The sequence below is a fragment of the Carassius gibelio genome, chromosome B1, assembly GCF_023724105.1.
Source record: "Carassius gibelio isolate Cgi1373 ecotype wild population from Czech Republic chromosome B1, carGib1.2-hapl.c, whole genome shotgun sequence".
Taxonomy (NCBI): domain Eukaryota; kingdom Metazoa; phylum Chordata; class Actinopteri; order Cypriniformes; family Cyprinidae; genus Carassius; species Carassius gibelio.
The window spans coordinates 19541139-19560456 of record NC_068396.1 but is presented as its reverse complement, the minus strand read 5'-3'; the positions used below and the strand labels follow the sequence as shown (position 1 = coordinate 19560456).

Genomic DNA, 19318 nt, shown 5'->3' with positions numbered 1-19318 from the left:
ATACTTCATGTTGAGCATAAATATAAAGTCTACTGATAAAGGACACCGTCAACAGGCAAAATAGACTATGTTTGACAGGTGCAATATGCCAGTGTGTCACTGGACTAAGGTTTTCAAAGGCATCACGTGAGTGTGAACATGTCTACAACTAGGAAAAAAACGATTGTAATTCAAACGCAGCTCCCGTCGGCATTTAAACAGACCTTTGCTCTTAAAAGAGCCATATGTAGGATTGTGGCCTAAACTGGTACTGCAATCACTATAAAAAATACTGTAGAGCGGTGTATCCCCTCCCCCTACCCCCTGACTTGAGGTTGCCAGATGAGCTGCAGGATTCAGAGGAAAGGTAGGCTACGAACAGACGTACACAGTTTTTTTTTCTGATAATTATGTTTATGCTTCATGGGGCGGCAGTGGCTCAGTGGTTCATGTAGGTTGTCTACAAACTGGAAGGTTGGTGGTTCAATCCCCGGCTCCACCTGACCAAGTGTCGAGGTGTCCTTGAGCAAGACACCTAACCCCAGCTGCTCCCGACGAGCTGGATGGCGCCTTGAATGGCAGACACCGCAGTCGGTGTGTGAATGTGTGTGTGAATGGGTGAATGTGAGGCAAAAATTGTAAAGCGCTTTGGATGGCCATGTGGTCTGTTGAAAGCGCTATATAAATGCAGTCCATTTACCATTCATGAGAGGTATTTTGATAAGTAATTATGTATTTAAAAAATGTACTAATTGTCATTAGTTAAATATAATCATAAAGATTTATGCTCATATGTGACAGGATAATCGTAAAGATTTATGCTCGTATGTGACAGTATAATCATAAAGATGTATGCTCGTACGTTAGGGCTGCACGATGTGTCGTTTAAGCATCGATATCGCGATGTACGAATCCACGATAGTCACATCGCAGGATGTGCGATGTAGGCTGTCGTATTTGATCCGTTATTCATTAACTGTATGTGCCAGCTGCTCCCTGGCCCTTGACGAATGTGATTCGCGGATTAATTGCACAGCGTAAACCATCATAGAGTGAAAGTTTATCATTGACAGGACTGAAAACCACATGCAAGTTGAACAGGGCAGAGAGAGAGAGAGAGAGAGAGAGAGACAGAGAGAGAGAGAGACAGAGAGAGAGAGAGACAGAGAGAGAGAGAGAGAGAGCGCGCTCGAGATAGACCGAGAGAAAGAGCGTGCGCGAGAGAGACAGAGGCCGGTGACACACTAACTGTGTGACGTGAGCGTCGTGTGTCTGAAGCGTCCCAGAAGCGTGGTGGCTGCCTCGCATTTTCTGTGTCTTTACACACCAGAACCGTGCCTGATGCAGCGCTGGCGCCCTGCTGCTAGAGAGAGAGAGAGCGAGCGTGCGCGCGAGAGAGACAGAGAGAGATTACATTAGAAGTACCATCAATGTTTATAGAAATGTACATGGATTTATTTTGCATGTATTTTTTTCTTCTTTTTTTTCTTATGAATATATATGGTTATTTTTTTTTATTTTTTTTTTTTTCTATTCTGATATGTACAATGCTTTGGCAATATGTACCTTTGTATGTCATGCCAATAAAGCAATATGAATTGAATCGAGAGAAAGAGAGAGAGAGACAGAGAGACCGAGAGAGACAGAGAGAGAGAGAGACGTTTTCAAACAACACGAGCTCTGTCTTGCTCCCTCTCCCTCGCGCATATTAATCAATTGTCACGATGGTGTCGATGTTTAAATCATTTAAAATGAGAATGTAAGTGTGTTCACCCCATTTTTGTTTGTAAGAAAAAATATCGCAATATATATCGCAGAAAAATAAAATATCGCAATGTCATTTTTTCCCAATATCGTGCAGCCCTATCTCTTACGTGACAGACAGAACGGTAACTGTTAGTCTAACTTGTAACGTTATTTATCTGTCATTAATGTAAGTACAAGCACAAGCCTATGTCACTATGTGTAACCAATATCAAAGATACAGCTATTCATTTAGCTGATGCTATAAGTGATAGTGGCCAGCTGTATTTTTTTACTTACCCTGCAGCACACGTCCATAACGCTAAAATATGTGATGTCCAGGAAAAAATTAGCAACGTTGGCGTCTGTGTTCAAATTCTTCTCCATTTTCAGCCGTCTCCATCTTTCAAAAGCATCTCCAATACAAATTCTGGTTTTATTTCGGACATTGGGCCCTATCTTGCACCCAGCGCAATTGACTTTGTACACCGACGCATGTGTCATTCCTATTTTGCACCCGCGCAAAGCGCGCTTTTCCCTCCACAGAAGCACGTCGCTAAACTAGTGAATTAACTTGCGCTCCCTGGGCGGTTCAGCGCAAAAAAGGAGGCGTGTTCCGGCGCAAACAATCCCTGGTGCTATTTTGCTGTTCCATTAAACAATTGCGCCACTGACCAGAAAAAACCTAGTCTAAAGTCAGTGGCGCGTTGCGCGTTGTTCATTATGCTATTTTAAGGGCGCAAGCTTGACCATAATGTATAGCGTGCACAACGTGCATACACTTTGCTCATGTAATCTACACAGATGCAACAGTTATTTTTGCAAATCATAAATTGTTACACTAAAAAAATATTAACACATGAGATGACGGAAATCATTGTGAAATCTTGTTTACAAATTATTCAGGCTAATTGTAGTAATTAAGGATCAGACCTGTTTGCCCGATAGTGGCAAGACATATATGTATATAAGGACATCTGACAAATTTGTTTGTCCGTCAAGAACCAGAAAAAAAAAAAAAATCGATGAAACAATTGTGGCTATTTCCTCCCACGCCTGTTTAACCGACGCTATTTTGGGTGGGTTTCTCCCATCCCCATACAACACAACTTCTCCGTCTTTCACTGCTCTTACAAGAACATCAGTCTCCTCGGCTGTGAACCGCTCCTGGCGTGCGCCTGGTAAATACGCCATAATAATAGCAATCCATAATGGAACTTGCGCACCTGCTTTTAAAGGGAATGTTGGATGACGCTCCGATTGGTTTATTTCACGTTACGCCCAAACCACACCTATGAATAATGAAGCTACTTCAGACCAACCCATTTTAGATTTGCGCCGGGCGCAAGAGCCATTTATCCCGCCGGGAAAATAGCAACAGCGCCGAGACCCGCCCACAAAGTTACTTGCGCTTCGCGCTTTGACACTTGCGTTTCAGATCGTTAAAATAGGGCCCATTGTCACAATGAATTTCTGAATTATAACGAGGTCTTTTTGATTTAGTAACATTAGACATTTTTATCCGACTGGAGTTAGGGTAGGTTACAGCAAAGCTGGCAACAAGGATCCCGAGACACTACTGACTTCGTGATTGGTAGATAGGTGGAGGGAGGCACGTCAGGCCAAAACAAAAAATGACAACAACAACATCAGTTGAGGGCTACAAGTCCACTTTTTAAATGACAATATCCTGGCCGAACTACTGTTGTCAGTGATATAAGTATTTGAAATGAACATGATTTCTTAATGTCTAGTGACACATCAGGGCCATTTTATGGTTAATTGAAATAGATTTCTTACATACAGCTCCTTTAATTCCGATCAGTCCAACGCAATAACAAAATCTGAGCAGGTCTAAAAACTGGAACTGTTGATGCTGGAAAAGTGATATATATTTTTTAAATATGAGCAGGCATACAAGCTGGGATTGGTAATGCTGCACTGTAATCATAGTTATTTATATTTTTCATTATATTTTAGTATATGATATTTTTTTGAGACTGAGAGTATTTTATTTAGTGGAGAACTTTTCAGCAGTATTTTATTTCTTATTCTTTTTTTATTTTATATATATATATTATTAAAAAGTATTTAAAAAAAAGTGTAAACAAATAACAAAAAAAGTTTATAGTAATAAACAACCTGCAGTTTAATGTTTGCATTTCTTTCCCTTACTGTATCGAAAATGAACCGATCCATGACTTTAAAACCGAGGTATGTACCAAACTGTGATTTTTTTGCATACCGTTACACCCCTAATAAATACACAAACAAACAAAATAGGTCACAAACACGAAAATATCTATATTAAATTGAAAATGAGTTGTCATAAGATTTCTTTGACGACTAAATGCTTTAGATTGTTTAAAACAATTGAGTTTGTGCATTTCTCTTGAATATGTATACAGTAACCGATGAGTACATGAAGCAGAAGAAATACATAACCTCACAAACGCATTGTGGCTGATGTTAAACAATAAAAAAAAAAAAAACTTATTTATTAGGGCTGGGCAAGTTAACGCGTTTTTATCGCGTTAACGCATTAATTAACGCCGACAATTAGTTTATCGCACATGAACGTACTTTTTATTTTGAAAGTCCGTTGCTCACTGTGTTTCAGTACACATAGCTAGACTGTAATAAAACAACCGAATACAACACAAACCATGGGTCACAACAGGGGTGGGCTGTTTATCAGTAGGCTACTGGTTGCTTGGGATAAGCTACAGCGCAAAACAGAAAATCATGTGCAGAGTCGAATTCCATCTGCTTGGAATGTCTTGTATAAGCGACTCCTTCTTTTGTCTAAGTTTAATTTGTTTTTGTTCTAATTATGCAGCACTCGCTGCACTGTGCTTAAAATGGCCCGCAACCTTTCTGCATTTGGCCAGGATGTTGTCAAACGCGCTGTTGTGCAGAGATATATGACAGAACGCAGGAGACTGTGCGCGATGCAAGGGGACGTGTTCAAAAGGCAGATGTCTCGCAGCTGCGATCATATTTCTTGCACTCTCTGTGCTAAGTGTGCTGACTTTATTTGAAATGTCCCACTGCTGTGCAACATGAATAAAATGTTTAGCGCACGTTTCAACAAAATGTCTCTCTTTATCATCTCAATACAAATCTACTGAGATTATCATTCTCTTAAAGGAGATTTATGTTGTTGCTCGGAAGGGGCCAGTTAAAATGTTCTGGACATAATTTTTTTTTTTTTTTTACAAACTAAACAATACTTTAATGTTTTATTTAATAAAACATTATATTTTTAATGTTTTATTTATACGTTAATGTTATATTTAATTTGATTACATTAATGTTTAAGTTAAGATTTACAAGAAATGTTAACTGCTACTAACTTTTAACTGCTGTAATAAAGCACTTTATTTGTTTAAAGTTTTGACAAACAAAATTTGATTGCACTTTTGTTCATACAGCAGAACTTTGAAAGAATAAAATTACACAATACACTACTTTTGATTTCATTATTGAATTTTGCACATGCTGCGATTAAATCATCAAAAAATCATGCGATTAATCGCGATTAAAATATTGTGAACAACCGGTTTGGTTGGAAATTAAAAAATAATTAAAAACATTATGTTTCTTAGTTAGAATACTTATAATTTGTAGTAACATCACATATATAAGCTAAAACATTTTTCTTTCAAACCACGCAGCTTTCACACACTACACACAAACTACCATCAAGGACCTTAAGTTTTGTTTTAACGTTTAGGTGTAGCTGAGTCCTTGGTGGAATTATTTTACGCACAGTTTTGGGTATGTTACTATGGTCTTGTAATAGGTTATAGATCACAAATGACCCTGTTTAAAATCTAAAAGGTAGTGTAACTATTTCAATTTCTTTAAAACATTACTGTAACTGGTAACATTTGCTTACATGTTTTAAGACTTTTCTAAATATGTTTCAACCATTAATCTTTTGGAACATGTAAACAGGCCGGGGGTTAACAGTAGAGTACTCAACAGCTAATGACTGTCAGACTTTTAAAAATCCTTCATCACTTAAATTAGGATTGTGATAATTTCATTTTTCATTCATTTTTTTCAGCAAATGTAACATTTTCCTAATTAACTGCAATTTAATTTTTTTTTTTCAGTGACTGTAACTGATTACATTTATTTTTGTAATCAAATTACATAATTTAGCTATACAGTAGGTAGACAGCCTAAATGGGCATTACCGCCGCGGCGGTAACTGTAATACAGTCGCGTGTTAAAATCATTCCCGAAACTACCGCCAGGTGTCGCAAAGGGACGGATTGCGAAATGAATGTAATTGTAAAATGAGTTAAAAGGAGGAAGTAAAACAACAGTAACATTATGATACACCATTGTAACATTTAAAAAAAAACATTAAAAAATGTACAATCCATTACAACATAGCCAACACTATTGTAGCCTGTTTTAGCACATGTATATCGTATTATTCTTGAATATAATCGTTTAGTCTAAATATGTTTCGACAATTATTTTTGTTTTTGTTTTACAAAGGATTCAGTCTAAAAGCGTTATACATGTGCTAAATATAAATATATACATGTGCTAAAACAGGCTTAAATAGTATTGGCTATGTTGTAATGGAACAACCGTTGTTCTGTTATCTTGTGAAGCATTAGGTGTTGGGTTTCGAACCCCATCATCAGTACCATTCTGGAGATTGTGTGTATGTTTGTTTAGCTCTCTGTCTCTGTCTCTCTCTTTCTTTGCAGAGTTGAGCTTGACGTGTATTTTTACAGGCATTTTTCATCATAAACTAGGTAAGCAGGATATTGTAATAATATTCTAAACGTGATAAGTCGGTCAATCGTCCCCTCCAGAGTTTTAACTTACTGCGTTTTTATATCATACATTTCTGCAATGGCTATACTTGTTACGGAGCTTTCAGATCGGGGTCTGGGGGTTGTTTTATGAGCAAACCCTTGTTTGCCAAACTAGTGTTAAGTGACATTGTCCGCATTTTTAAAGTTAAAGAGGTTAATGAACTCTTTCACCATCTATTATTGTTAGAATGCATAATCAGTGTTAGGGGGGTTAGCTAGTTACATATAGATAAATTATGTCATTTGATTACAAAAATAAATTTATTCAGTTACAGTCACTGAGAAAAAATAATTAAATTGCAGTTAATGATGAAAATGTTACATCTGAATATTTTTCACACGTACAGATTTAATTGATATATTTCATAAACTACATTGACTACTGTAAAATATGAGCCAGATGTTTCAGGAGTTAAAGACATATGCTTATTTCCTATTTGGCTTATGTTTATTTTAAAATTGAACTGTTTTACCAACCCACTATTAGATGCTGTGGCTTTGCCCCTTCATAGGCGTGCAAAAACTTGATTTCAAAACAGTATCATAGCTATTAAACTTACTGTTGTGTTTTTAAATATGTATTTAATCTCAGAACAATCTTCAAGCGAATCTGAATTTGTGGTGGTTGTGCTTTAAAATGATATGATCACAATCCTAATTTAAGTGATGAAGGATTTTTAAAAGTCTGACAGTCATTAGCTGTTGAGTACTCTACTGTTAACCCTTTCGAGGCGATTAACGCATATATGCGTTTTGAGTCATTTTCTCCTGATAACCCCGAAAAGAATTTAAATTACACTCTCAGTTTTAATCGTACAGATAAGAGCAATACATCAATCGAATCTGTAAAGGGTCTAGTTTCTTTTGGATACAGACATAATAACAAAAAACCTTTGGGCACTTATAAAATAAAGATAACAAACAAGGTGCGCTGTCTGCAGCCTGTCTGCGCTGATCGTCATGTACAAACGTCATTAAAATGAACTGTAACTCCGTGAATACTCAACGAAGAGACATGAGAGAGATATCTATAGAAAGCTTGACATGTCTACTTTTAAACTAAACAAGTGCTGCCGGAAAAAAAATATTCTGAGATAAAGTAATCCATATGAAAAATAAGCGATGTCTGTTTTTCATGTCTCCTTTCATTATATCTAATGTGACCACGCCCCGCCGCTGAACGCGCTATTCAGATTCAAACTGAAGTGCGCGGCTTGAATACACCCACACAGAAGAAAAAGCAGCCAGACTGTTCTTCAAGTTTTTATTTTATTTTACTGTTTGCTTCGCGATGAGAGGAATAAGACATAATTCACCCCAAAAAGATGTGATGTGGTTGAGGATTTGAGAAATGGATTTCCTCAGAAAAAAAAATGAAGCACTTTATTCAGCAGAGATCATAAACATGAGTAAGTCTCTTTTTATTTATTTATATACTTGTACTAGTTTTCACATAACGTGTAAACATTTTATTAGTTAGACTTTTTCCAAATACTTTTTCCAAACTATAATTCCTGACTAAATGTATAATCAAGTGAAACATTATGAAGTTTCAATAACAATATGCAATACTATACCATTCAAAAGCTTAATGTAAATAATATAAATGTAACAAATAGAGATAACTAACAAATGTAAAAACAATGCAGTTCTTTCAATTTATTCCCCCTAAAAAAACTGAAAAATATTCTCAGCTCTTTTCAACATTAATAATAATAAAAAAAATAATGATGATAATAGTAAATGTTTTTTTTTTTTTTTGGTAGAAAATAAGATTGTTAAAAGGATTTCTTTGTGTGACTGGAGTAATGATGCCAAAAAATAGTTTGAAAGTAAGCTTTGATTGTTCCTAATAAACTGTTTAACTGCTCCCCCAAGTGGATATTAAATTATGTTGTGGGATAATTAAATATATTCTTAATAAACTACAAACATAAAATTATATACTTTTATTTTGTTCTCACATTCTTTCTTGTAACTCCTCACTCACAGTGGCACAGCTGAATGGCTCATTATGCAGCTCATTATGCAGGCCTTTGTCTTCTCTGGTGTAAATCACAATGATATTCATGATAGTTGACACCTACTCACATATGACTTTTACCAACAAAAAGTGTCTTAGAAAATTTAAATCAATATATTGTTTTATGATGCCGTAAACTCTGCTGGGGGATCTTTTATCTTTTGTTTAACTCTGTCAGTAACAGTCTAGATTTTTACAATTGTAGTTATAGAGTACAGCATAGATTTGAAAAGTATCTTGTCTGATGCATTTTATTTTAGATCTGCGTAAATGCATACAATCATTTTTCTTTTGTTTGAACTTTTTCTCACATCGTGACAAATGCCAACTTTTGGTTTATATCGTTGCTTTACATTTGCTTCTTTTTTTTTGTTTGAGGTAATGTACAAATGCTATAAACTCTGTAACCTAGTTTTCTTTTCTAACTGGAAACAAAACACCTTTTTAAATTGCAATGCTACAAGCTCTCACGTATTGCTTAACGAACGTATCTGATAGTTTTTGACTTTAGTTGTTTTAGATGAATAACCAGTAACCTAGTTTTCTTTTTATTTAATTTTTAACAACTTTAACACTGTGTTTACACTTTTCCAAGTACAAAAAATAAATAAATAAAAAATTACATTTTCTATTTCGTCTATATTTATAACCTTTTTCTTGAAATGCACTGTGTATTTAAAACCTCAATAATACCCCTTATACCATTTTCATGTTTCTACATTTTAAAGTTTAAAAAGCACATTCCCACACACACACAAAACACTTTTCCCTCCCGCCGAAATTCGTTCTCACATTTGTTTATCCGTATTGCATCTGTTTTTTATTTGTTGAACCTCAACAACCTCAGTTTGGGGAACAGACACAGTCTCTATAGTGTGATATCTAGGTGAAAGACTCTCTATGTGCTGAGAATTAGCTGACCTCTGTGACATGAGGCAGCTAGTAGACGGTCGGTTTAGCCAGTCTGTCTGATTCCTGACCTGGGCCCCAGTTAAGCTGCGTTTCCACTCCAGGAACTTTACCCAGGAGCTAGGGACTTTGGGCTGGTAGTCGGTGTGATTCCACCGCAGGAACCAGGAACTAAATAAAGTTCCTGGTAAAAAAAACTGCCCCTCAGAAAGTCCCTGGTCAGCTCCACGCGATCAGCGGGAGCTCAGTGCTTATGTATCCGCTGAGAGCAGCCTCACCTCGGCTAGACCTTATGATATGTGCTGCTGGCTCTGATGTCTCTTTAGTGGTTAAACATAAAATATAATTTTGTTTTGGGTAAATCTCACAGGTAATCTTTGGTCTGTATTCAATTTATCTATATGTTAAAATGAAAATAAAAAAGGCAAGTTGATATAATATTTTGTTTCATTGTAATGGCTGTAACCTATATACAGTATACACATTTCCCTGAACGGAGTGAATTTCTGCAGCTGTTATTATGTTTAAATGGAAGCGAAAGGAGTCAGTGGTATTTGAAATTATAATTCGTTTTATTGTAAATATACAGATATGAAAATTGCAGTAGCGAAGGCTAGCTGACTGATGTTATCAAGTACGCTGCTGTTTGCAGAATTACAGAATTTGCGTCGTCGCGGACATCACACTCCCGGGTCGAATGCACAAAGTCTGAACTACTGAGGATGCATGTCCAAAATCAGCGCACTTTGTATTGAGAAATGCAGACAGATTTGCCTAATCTTCCCGGTACTTTACACCGCAGAAACGCAGAAAGCAACAGGTCTGGGTGGAAAAAAGTTCCTGGGAAAAAAAAGTTCCTGGTACAAATGTTCAGGGTAATTTCGGTGGGAACGCGGCAATAGTCAAGTATAAACTCTAAGAATATTTGCCATATTTCTAGAGAGAAGAGCGGCACCACCCCAGGAGTGATGAAGACCAACTCTTTTCAACAGGTCAGGTCTGCCCCAAAAGCTCGTCCAATTGTCTATGAAACCTATGTTATTCTGCGGGCAGCACCTAGGCATCCAGCCATTGAGTGATGACAATCTGCTATGCATCTTGTCACCACTGTAAGCAGGGAGGGGACCAGAGCATATTACAGTGTGACATCATGCTTGCATGTTCACACACCTCCCTTAGTGATCTCCGACTGGCAAAGTCGAACATTATTAGCGCCAGCATGAATAACAATCTTACTGTATTTACGTTTAGCATTAGCCAGCACTTTTGAATTTGCCAAGATGTCAGGCTCCCGGTAAACATTTAATTATTGGTGATTATATTGTACGGAACATGAATATAGAGACACCAGCCACCATAGTCAGAGCACTTTCATCAGGTTTCTCAGTGGGTGCATCACTGAGTGGGGAGAACCTGTTTAAAGGGGGGGTGAAAGGCTATTTCATGCATACTGAGTTTTTTTACACTGTTAAAGAGTTGGATTCCCATGCTAAACATGGACAAAGTTTCAAAAATTAAGTTGTACGTTTGAAGGTTTGTCACAAGTTTCGGAAAGTTTTTTTCGAGTATGGCTCTGTGTGACGTTAGATGGAGCGGAATTTCCTTATATGGGTCCTAAGGGCACGTCTGCCGGAAGAGCGCACGCTCCCGTATAGCAGAGCACTGAGAGCAAAACAGAGTTCACTGATCAAAGCGAGAGCGTCGCGAAATGTCACAAAAGAAGTGTGTTTTTGGTTGCCAGGGCAAGACAACCCTGCACAGATTACCAAAAAAAAACAGCATTAAGGGACCAGTGGATGGAGTTTATTTTTACAGAGCATCAACGGAGTTGTGCAAGTGTTTGTGTTTGAACCCTGCATTTCGAAGATGCTTGTTTTACAAACAAGGCCCAGTTTGACAACGGATTTGCGTATCGTTTATTTCTTAAGGATGATGCAATCCCAACGAAAAAGGGTCACGATCGTGTGTTGGAACCGCAGGCGGTGAGTAAAACTGCTTCAAATATCTCTGCCTCCTTGTTAGTGCGTCCCCTCCCATGCCTGAGACCCGGGTTCGAGCCCCGCTCGGAGCGAGTCATTGTTGCTGCTGCTCTCGTTCAGTTTCAGCCTCGGGATCTGATTCTGGATCATAAATAAACGGCTGAATCTGACTATAAGCCATGGTTTGTTTTGGATGATGGTTTTTCCCTCACGATAATGTCACAGCTTCCAAACGCTCTCAACGCAAAAGCCTACTGGCGCTCGTGATTCTTTAGCTCCCCCCACACGTCACGCCTCCAGCCGGTTGTGTTTTTCCGGGAAAAACCGGTACAGACTATCTTTCTCTTATGAATATAATAAAACTAAAGACTTTTTGGAGTTATGAAGGATGCAGTACTACTCTATAGGTAATCAGGATTAACAGGATATTGAGTGAAAACGAGCATTTCACCCCCCCTTTAATGTTTTGATCAAACAGAAGAGCAGGGTTATGACCCACGATTACGCTGCCTCACCGTCACCCAGTTGCCCTGCTGCAGGGGCTCTGATGCCGGAACCGGACAAATGTACAGGAACCCCTGAGCTAGACGCACCCAAAGCCATATCTAGAGCCCTAACATTATTACTGTCCTCAGTTAAGGTTTGGATGCGTGTCTCTAATTCTGAAATCTTCTCTGTCAGCCTTACTATTTGCCTGCATTTATTATATGTGAATCCCTCATCTGCGACAGAGATAGATAAACTGTACATGTGGCAAGAGTTCCAAATAACAATAGCAGGAGAAGCCATAACTCACCGTGCTTAATGAAATATTCTTACCACAGTTGTTTGATGAACTTGTGAAAAACTGGAGCGAGAGAGAGGAGAAGAGAAAAGAGAACAGCGATAGGTTCGGATGAAAATGCAAAAAATAAAATAAATATATATACATGGGGTTGGATCCATGCTAGTGGATCTGCCATAGAGTCAATTGGTTGTTCTTGAAAATAGCGGGTTAACTCTGATTGGTAAAGGGGCAGAGATTTCAGACCTCCGTTTATTAAGGAGATCTGTCACAAAACTCATCATCCGCGCCAAAGTTTTTTGAGCAAATTTCAAAGCCGCACCCGCCCGCCATCCGCTGATTATTTTGCGGCCTATGGACGATGCAATGCTTTGCTGATGCGAGCCGCAAAAAAAAAGCCATTGTCTGTTCTAAAAAGGATTCAGCAAATATATTTAATGCTAATGTATGAGGCATAGGCCTACGCTGAGTTTCATTTACGATGAGATGCGCTCTAGTTCACAGTGCAGTGCAAGTGAACGCGGTGCACTGGTGCTTCCATGTCACGGTTATCATTGTCTGCTATATTTGCTTTTTATTTATTAAAATACATGCAATTGGTTGATGAAACATTTATTAAAATTAAGATAAAATTTGTTCAAAACGAAATTCGTTTTTAAGAAAGGTTTTCTACAAAGAATAATTTTATGAAGTTGTAGGGCTGTTTTTTCACCAATAAAGAAATGTTCATTGATTAACTCCTTGATATTTATTCCTTTATTGGCAGTTATATATTACAGTATTCTAAATATAATTAGCCTATGTTTTATCCCAGACTTTAAATGCTTTCATTTAGGCTATTTTATAACAGCGCCAGAGTTTAGCGCACCACGTGAACACTCGGGAACCGCATCTGTGGCTGGCTGAACTGCACGCTCAGTAAGGACTATATGTAGATTTGCTGTATTAAATCAGTTAGAACTCTACTTGTTTGGCTTTAGTCGACAAAATATCCAAGAAATCTTTTAGAACATGTTTAAAATCGTCGAGCCAAGATATACTGTGCCAGCACGGGAGACTGTCATGCGTGCGCTGCGTTCGCGGTTTGATGGACTACGTTAAATGTAAACCAGTTAACGTTTCTCCAATCCTCGGAGGCTGTAAGCCTCACAACTGATTTGTGGTCTTCGGTTAGAATGGAGGCATACATGATAGTTACGGCCCGTTTTATTGATGCGGACTGGAAAATGAATAGCGTTGCGTTAGAAACAAAGCAGATGGATGAAGTGCACACGGGAGAAAATGTCAGAGAAGCGGGTGTCAGTGGTAACGGAAAACGCTGCCAACATGGTTCTCTCGGTGGGATTACTGATGTCAGTGGCCAGACGTGGAGTTGGTTAGGTGTGCAGGCCACACCCTGCAGCTGTGCGTAAATGCTGCCTTATATTTTTTGTAGCGTATGGTGTGGTCAGGTGCACGGACCTAGGACAGAGCTCCTCACTTTACAGTAAAAATACAATCACTTAATTTTCAAAGAATTGTATTATTATTATAGTTTTATGTATTATTGATGTTTTTTCGTTGTTGTTTTACAAATGCTCATAATTGTTTAATGTTCAATCAAAATGCAAAACATCGCGTTTTTTATTATTATTATTTTTTAGTCGACTGGTCGTTGCGCAGGCCAGGACTTTGGTCGACTTAGCATTTCTTTGGTTGACTACAGCCCTAATGAAGTGGTAAATATCATGTCTGACGATTTACAAAACTTCATTAAGTGGTAAAAAACATGTCTCCCGATATATTGCGCATCTTACGATCCTATCTAAAAACTGAAAATAATTTTTTATAAAAAATGTTTGTAAAAAATATTTTAATGACACGGTTTTGGCGGTGTTCAACTATAACCGCCGGTCTCACGGTTATATACTAACCGTCACACCCCTACTTGGGATGCACAATTAAAATGATTAGCAATAGTTGTGATCATTATTTTACAGACACGATCATGTGCAGTACTGACACTGTGTCAACAAGTCTTCATCAAATCAAGCACTCTGTAATCACAGGTAAACTGTCTGATCAGTCATATGTTTGTCATGAGAAGAGGTCCATAAAACAGCTGTGGTTTGCAGTTTTAAGAGTTGATGTTGCAAACACATCTTTTGAATGTACCTCCTCAATAAGTTTTGTCACAGTTGTTTTGTTTATTGGTCTAATTCTTGTTTCTTGGGTTGCACTGGTTAGTCACTCAATTAATTATCCTGTGCTTCATTCCCCCTTCCTGAATTATGTTGTATTGATAAGGAGTTATCACAAAGTAAGTCTGTTTAGCTGTGCTATCCTATCTTACAATCAATATATAGTTAATGTAAATTAAAGTGTCCGCCTGTGTAACTGGTTAAAACTCTCGGTTGCGATGAGATCTTAAAATGTATTGAAAGAGTTTTAAAAAAGGTGTTAAATGGTATTCAATTTAACTCCATGATTCATGTATATACCCTGTGCCACTATCCCAACTACATCTTTCAGAGGTCCGACTTTTATTGCTGAACTTTTATTACCGGGATTGTCCCTGTTATAAACGTTCAGCTGTTTTTAGTTAACAAATTGGTGTCAGACTCACCAACTTGTGATTATGATTTACTGATTAGAGTTCCTGTGCTTTCGGCTTGTTTATGCAAATTACTATTTGTGTTATAATTGGTCTTGTAGGGTTTTTTTTGTGCTTTATATAAGCTTACCTGTTCAGATATTATACACTCACCTTAGTTGTGATCTGCTAAGTTTATGAAATTATTGCGAAATTAGATCATTGGTATAATATACTATTAAATAAATTATATTATAATATAGTATTTTCTTGATAGGGTATGTTTAAATAGTATTGGATCACAATCCATGCTGTTTGTGGGGAAAACAGTGCTGGAGGTCTGCTTACATTTCCAGAGATGAGGTGTGGACATCAGAACTGCAATGAGTCAACTAGCTCCATTTCTGTATTACTGTCACGCTGTTTGGACAAGATGTTCAGTGATATGTCTTTGTTTTTCGTCTTTTTTTTTTTTTTATTTCCTCTCAATGTTTCCGAACAAGAGGAAGTTAATGGTTTCCTGTGAGCAAACACAGACAGCCACATGGTTTCATCACGGATACCTGATAAAAGTGAAGATCATTTTGTCCTTGCTAGAAATGTTAACTGAAAATGAGAAAAGCTGTTATTTTCTATAAATGATATGGATAATTAGCATAGAACTTTCTTGTTTTCTCTCATGTTTTAAGTCCTATGTGTAGCTGTGAATTAGGCCTAGAGTATGTTAGCGGTGTAGTTGATAAACCTGTAGTAAGATTATGAATATGAAGTGATAATGCTTGCCAGTTGTTTAGTTTTCTTTTATAGGAAAGAGAGAGACCGAAATCCCCATAGTTAGAAAAAAGCTACCTCTGCTGGACTACAGCAAGATGAGATCTAGAAATACACAGTAATATAAACGGTCTTTAAAGTTATATAAAGTAGAAATAACATGACGCTTTTCTTCTTTATTGTATATCTGATTATATGAACTGGCTTTTCAAATGAGAGGGGGAAAAAAGTGTGAAATAAGCAATGTGAAATAAAAAATAAATAATGATGTGCACATTTAAAATAAAATTGGTGATTATTGATGATAAAAAATGCAGTGTTTCATAGAAATAGGAATTGTCCGTTTATATTCCATGGTGACTTTAAAAAGAATTCCTGTCATTAATTCAGCAGACGGGTCTCCTGAATTGGAACAGATTCTTCCCGACTCTAAGACACAGAGGACAGAACCGGGAGCGTGAGGGTCCCCAGCCGCAGCAGCCCCCCAATATGCACCCGCCGGATAACACCGCTGTGGCTGAGGAGCAGGTAAGATCAGATGATTTTGGTCTTTTAATTAAAATCATTGCATATTTTGGTCTTTATCTCAGTTTAAGCCAAAGATGAAAATTTGCTGAGCATGTACACTCGTGCAGGCCATCCAAGATACAGATGAGCTTGTTTCTTCATCAGAACAGAGGAGGAGAGATTTAGCATTACATCACCTGCTCACCAAACAGCGCAGTAGTCCACGGCACCCAGGGTTGATTTGTAAGGCAGTGATGTAATGCTAAATTTCTTTAAATCTGTTGTGACGAACAAACAAACTCATCTACAGCTTGGATGGTCTGTGTGAGTGTGTAGATTTTCATTTTTGTGTGAACTATTTATTCAGTTCCTCCTCCTATTTGTTCGGCATCATGGGTTGCTAGACTGAAAACAGTTTTTTTTTGCCATATACTAACTTTGTTATGATACATTGCTGTTATCACCAGGTTGCAAGATTAATGGAGATGGGTTTCTCAAGGATGGATGCCCAAGAAGCTCTCAGAGCATCCAATAATGACATTAACATTGCAACAAACTTCTTGCTTCAGCACTGAGATTAAAATAAATTGAAGATGACTGGGAGGAGAAGGAGAATTTTTTTTTTTTTTTTTACTTCTATTAGATCACTAAGTTGAAAGTACTTAAGACGCAACACTGGTGTCATAACTGCAGCTTCTGGAAGAGGTTAAGAGCGCTTATACACAACTCACAGGAGCTGATGATGTCACTTCCTTTCTGACTAGACCATGGCAGTCCTGCTGCTGTCTTGCAGTTCTACAAGGAGTTCACTTGCAATTGCCACCCTCTCTGATCCACAGGACAGAGCCAACGTGGTGGACACTTACATTGTGTCTCAGGGCTTGTGCCATTTGGCATCGTCCTTGAACATACATCGTCTTATAATAACGGATTCTATAATATATTGCTAAATTATTAAACCATGTGTTGTTTTGCTACAAGTAAACTGAATAGAAGTCTTAATGGAACAGTTCGTCCACAAATGTACACGTTGTTCTCATGTTGTTCCTAAGCTATGTGGTTTTTCAGTCTTCCATGGAACACAAATGAGGATGTTTATCAGAATGCTCTGTCTGATCTTTTCCAAATGATAAAGCTAGAGCGTGACAAGTGGCTGGCAAGCGTCAAAATCAAGGACTATAAGATACTATAAAAGTAGTCCGTATGGGGTTTGTGGTTACTATAAGCGAGTCAGAATCAGTCCCTCTGTTTTCTGCTTAACCATTCAAAGTACTGTAGCTTGACAGGTTCTTGAATCTCATAAAACAGGATATGAGATCTGTGGCAGAGGCCAAATTTTAATTTCTGTTTGTTCCTCGTGCAAAAGCCCTCATATGACTTCAGAAGACTCGCTTTTGATGCTTTTTTATTTTTGATAGACAACGATTTGTTGTGTGGAAAAGAGCAGCCTGAACATTCTTTAAAGTATCCCTTATCGTCACAGTATGTTTGTGTTCACAAGAGAAAGAGAGTCATATGGGTTTTGGAATGACATGAGGATGAGTAAATGATGACAAAAATAATTTGGGGAGAAATGTTTGTTTTTGTTTTTTTCTTTGGGGGGGGGTCAAATCTTAAAGGGCTAGTTGTATGGCAGTGTATTTGAAGTGCATTTGGATCTAATGGATTCTTGAAGAGGCCACTGACACGCCATTTAATTCAGAATGAAAACGAATTAATGTTTGGGAATCAGAAAGCACGAAAAGTCATATTTTGTCAAACCCTCAGAGTGATTTTTTTATTATTATTATTTTAAATTAAGCAGAAATACACATTTTGTCATTGTTATTGTGACTTTGCTGTCTGAAAAGCCTACGAAAAGTACCATGACTTTCATAGTGGTAATCTGAAGAGGAAACAAGTGGAACTTTCATGCCATAGTCATCCATTTGGAAATATTGGTGTTATTTTAAGATGCCATGAAACTTTTTCTGCACATTGAAAATGGATATTCAAAGCTTCTTTATGTTTATCAAAATGTTGGACAAAACTTTTTTCTAACAGCATGATTTCTTTGTGGTACAGAAAGATAAGATGAAATATTGTTTAAACAGTGTTGATACCCATAACTGGCATTAAAATTATGTCTTTAAAGAGGATAGCCATTTAAATATAAATTATAAAATGATTATGTTGTTATGCTAATAAGACTTTGTGAATGTTTTCTTGTTTATTATGCAAAACTGTGTTTGATTTTATGTCTCATTAAGTGGTATTTCAATTTTAAAAAAGTAAAAAGTTTATAATTGATGTTCTGACTGCCAGAAAAGCACTGATCCGCTCAAATGCTAAGCGCTCCTGTCACTCTTAAGGGTCTGTGTTGAACACTCATTGTGGTCTACACTGGGTGAGTCAATTCTTTAAAATATTCTTTTGATGATAACAGTAATAATGATCATTTTTGGTAGATCTTCTCTCTTCATCTTGGGAAAAATGCATTTCAACAGTTTTACAGATCGAGATCTGGCTGAAAGGCTGAAATTCAACATTAAACCACCAGACTAGATTGAACAGTCACTCAACCCAGTAGAGAAGTCTGGAGTGTGTGGTTAGGTTTGGTATTTAAAACTCACCCCATTCTTTCAACAGAATACAATGAATAGTGACCCTGACCACACTTCTGTTCCTTTACTAAAATCTACCTCTTTGAAATCTGTTGTGCTGTCTATGTCACAAAAAACTTTAAACATGTTGTAGCTACTCTTCAATAATGGATAAATGTCCAACTTCAACAGTAAAAGCAATTAAACACTGATCATGTTGTAACTCTGCAGCTTTGTTATTTGTGCACAATGCAGGAAAAAATAAGCCTCTTTGAAACTTACAGTATATCCATGTCAAGCAATAGATGGCAGTGTTTCACCCAAGACACAATATTATTAGAAAAATCTACTTTTCACCAAAAAACTAATTTCACAGTTTTTTGATACTGACACAAAATGACCAGATAACATTAAATGACTAATTATATCAGCAGCACACGTGAAAGTGTGTTTGAATATCATACTAATTAATTTGGAGGGAAGAAGTGCTTCCAATCATTGTGTTCTTGCTAGCAATGGTTATCTCCAAAGAAACTTGTGCAGTCATCCTCGCTTTGCATCAAAATAGTCTCATATGCAAGGAAATTGCTGCAAAGAATATTGCACCTGATAGACCATTACCTGA

The 19318-nt window shown here is 37.3% G+C and overlaps 1 protein-coding gene across 2 annotated transcripts in view; it reads left to right on the top strand.

Moving 5' to 3' along the window:
• Positions 1–18916, top strand: part of ubac2 (UBA domain containing 2) — a 45413-nt gene extending 26497 nt beyond the window's left edge. Inside the window, exons 8-9 of one of the 2 annotated variants that reach the window (XM_052545648.1) lie at positions 15998–16132; positions 16579–18916. In XM_052545648.1, the coding sequence (XP_052401608.1) occupies positions 15998–16132; positions 16579–16686 (243 nt within the window). In that variant the 3' untranslated portion in view covers positions 16687–18916. Of the gene's footprint in view, positions 1–15994; positions 16133–16578 lie in introns of both variants that reach the window. The other variant, XM_052545646.1, reaches the window with a different exon arrangement.
• Positions 18917–19318: the final 402 nt, after the last annotated feature.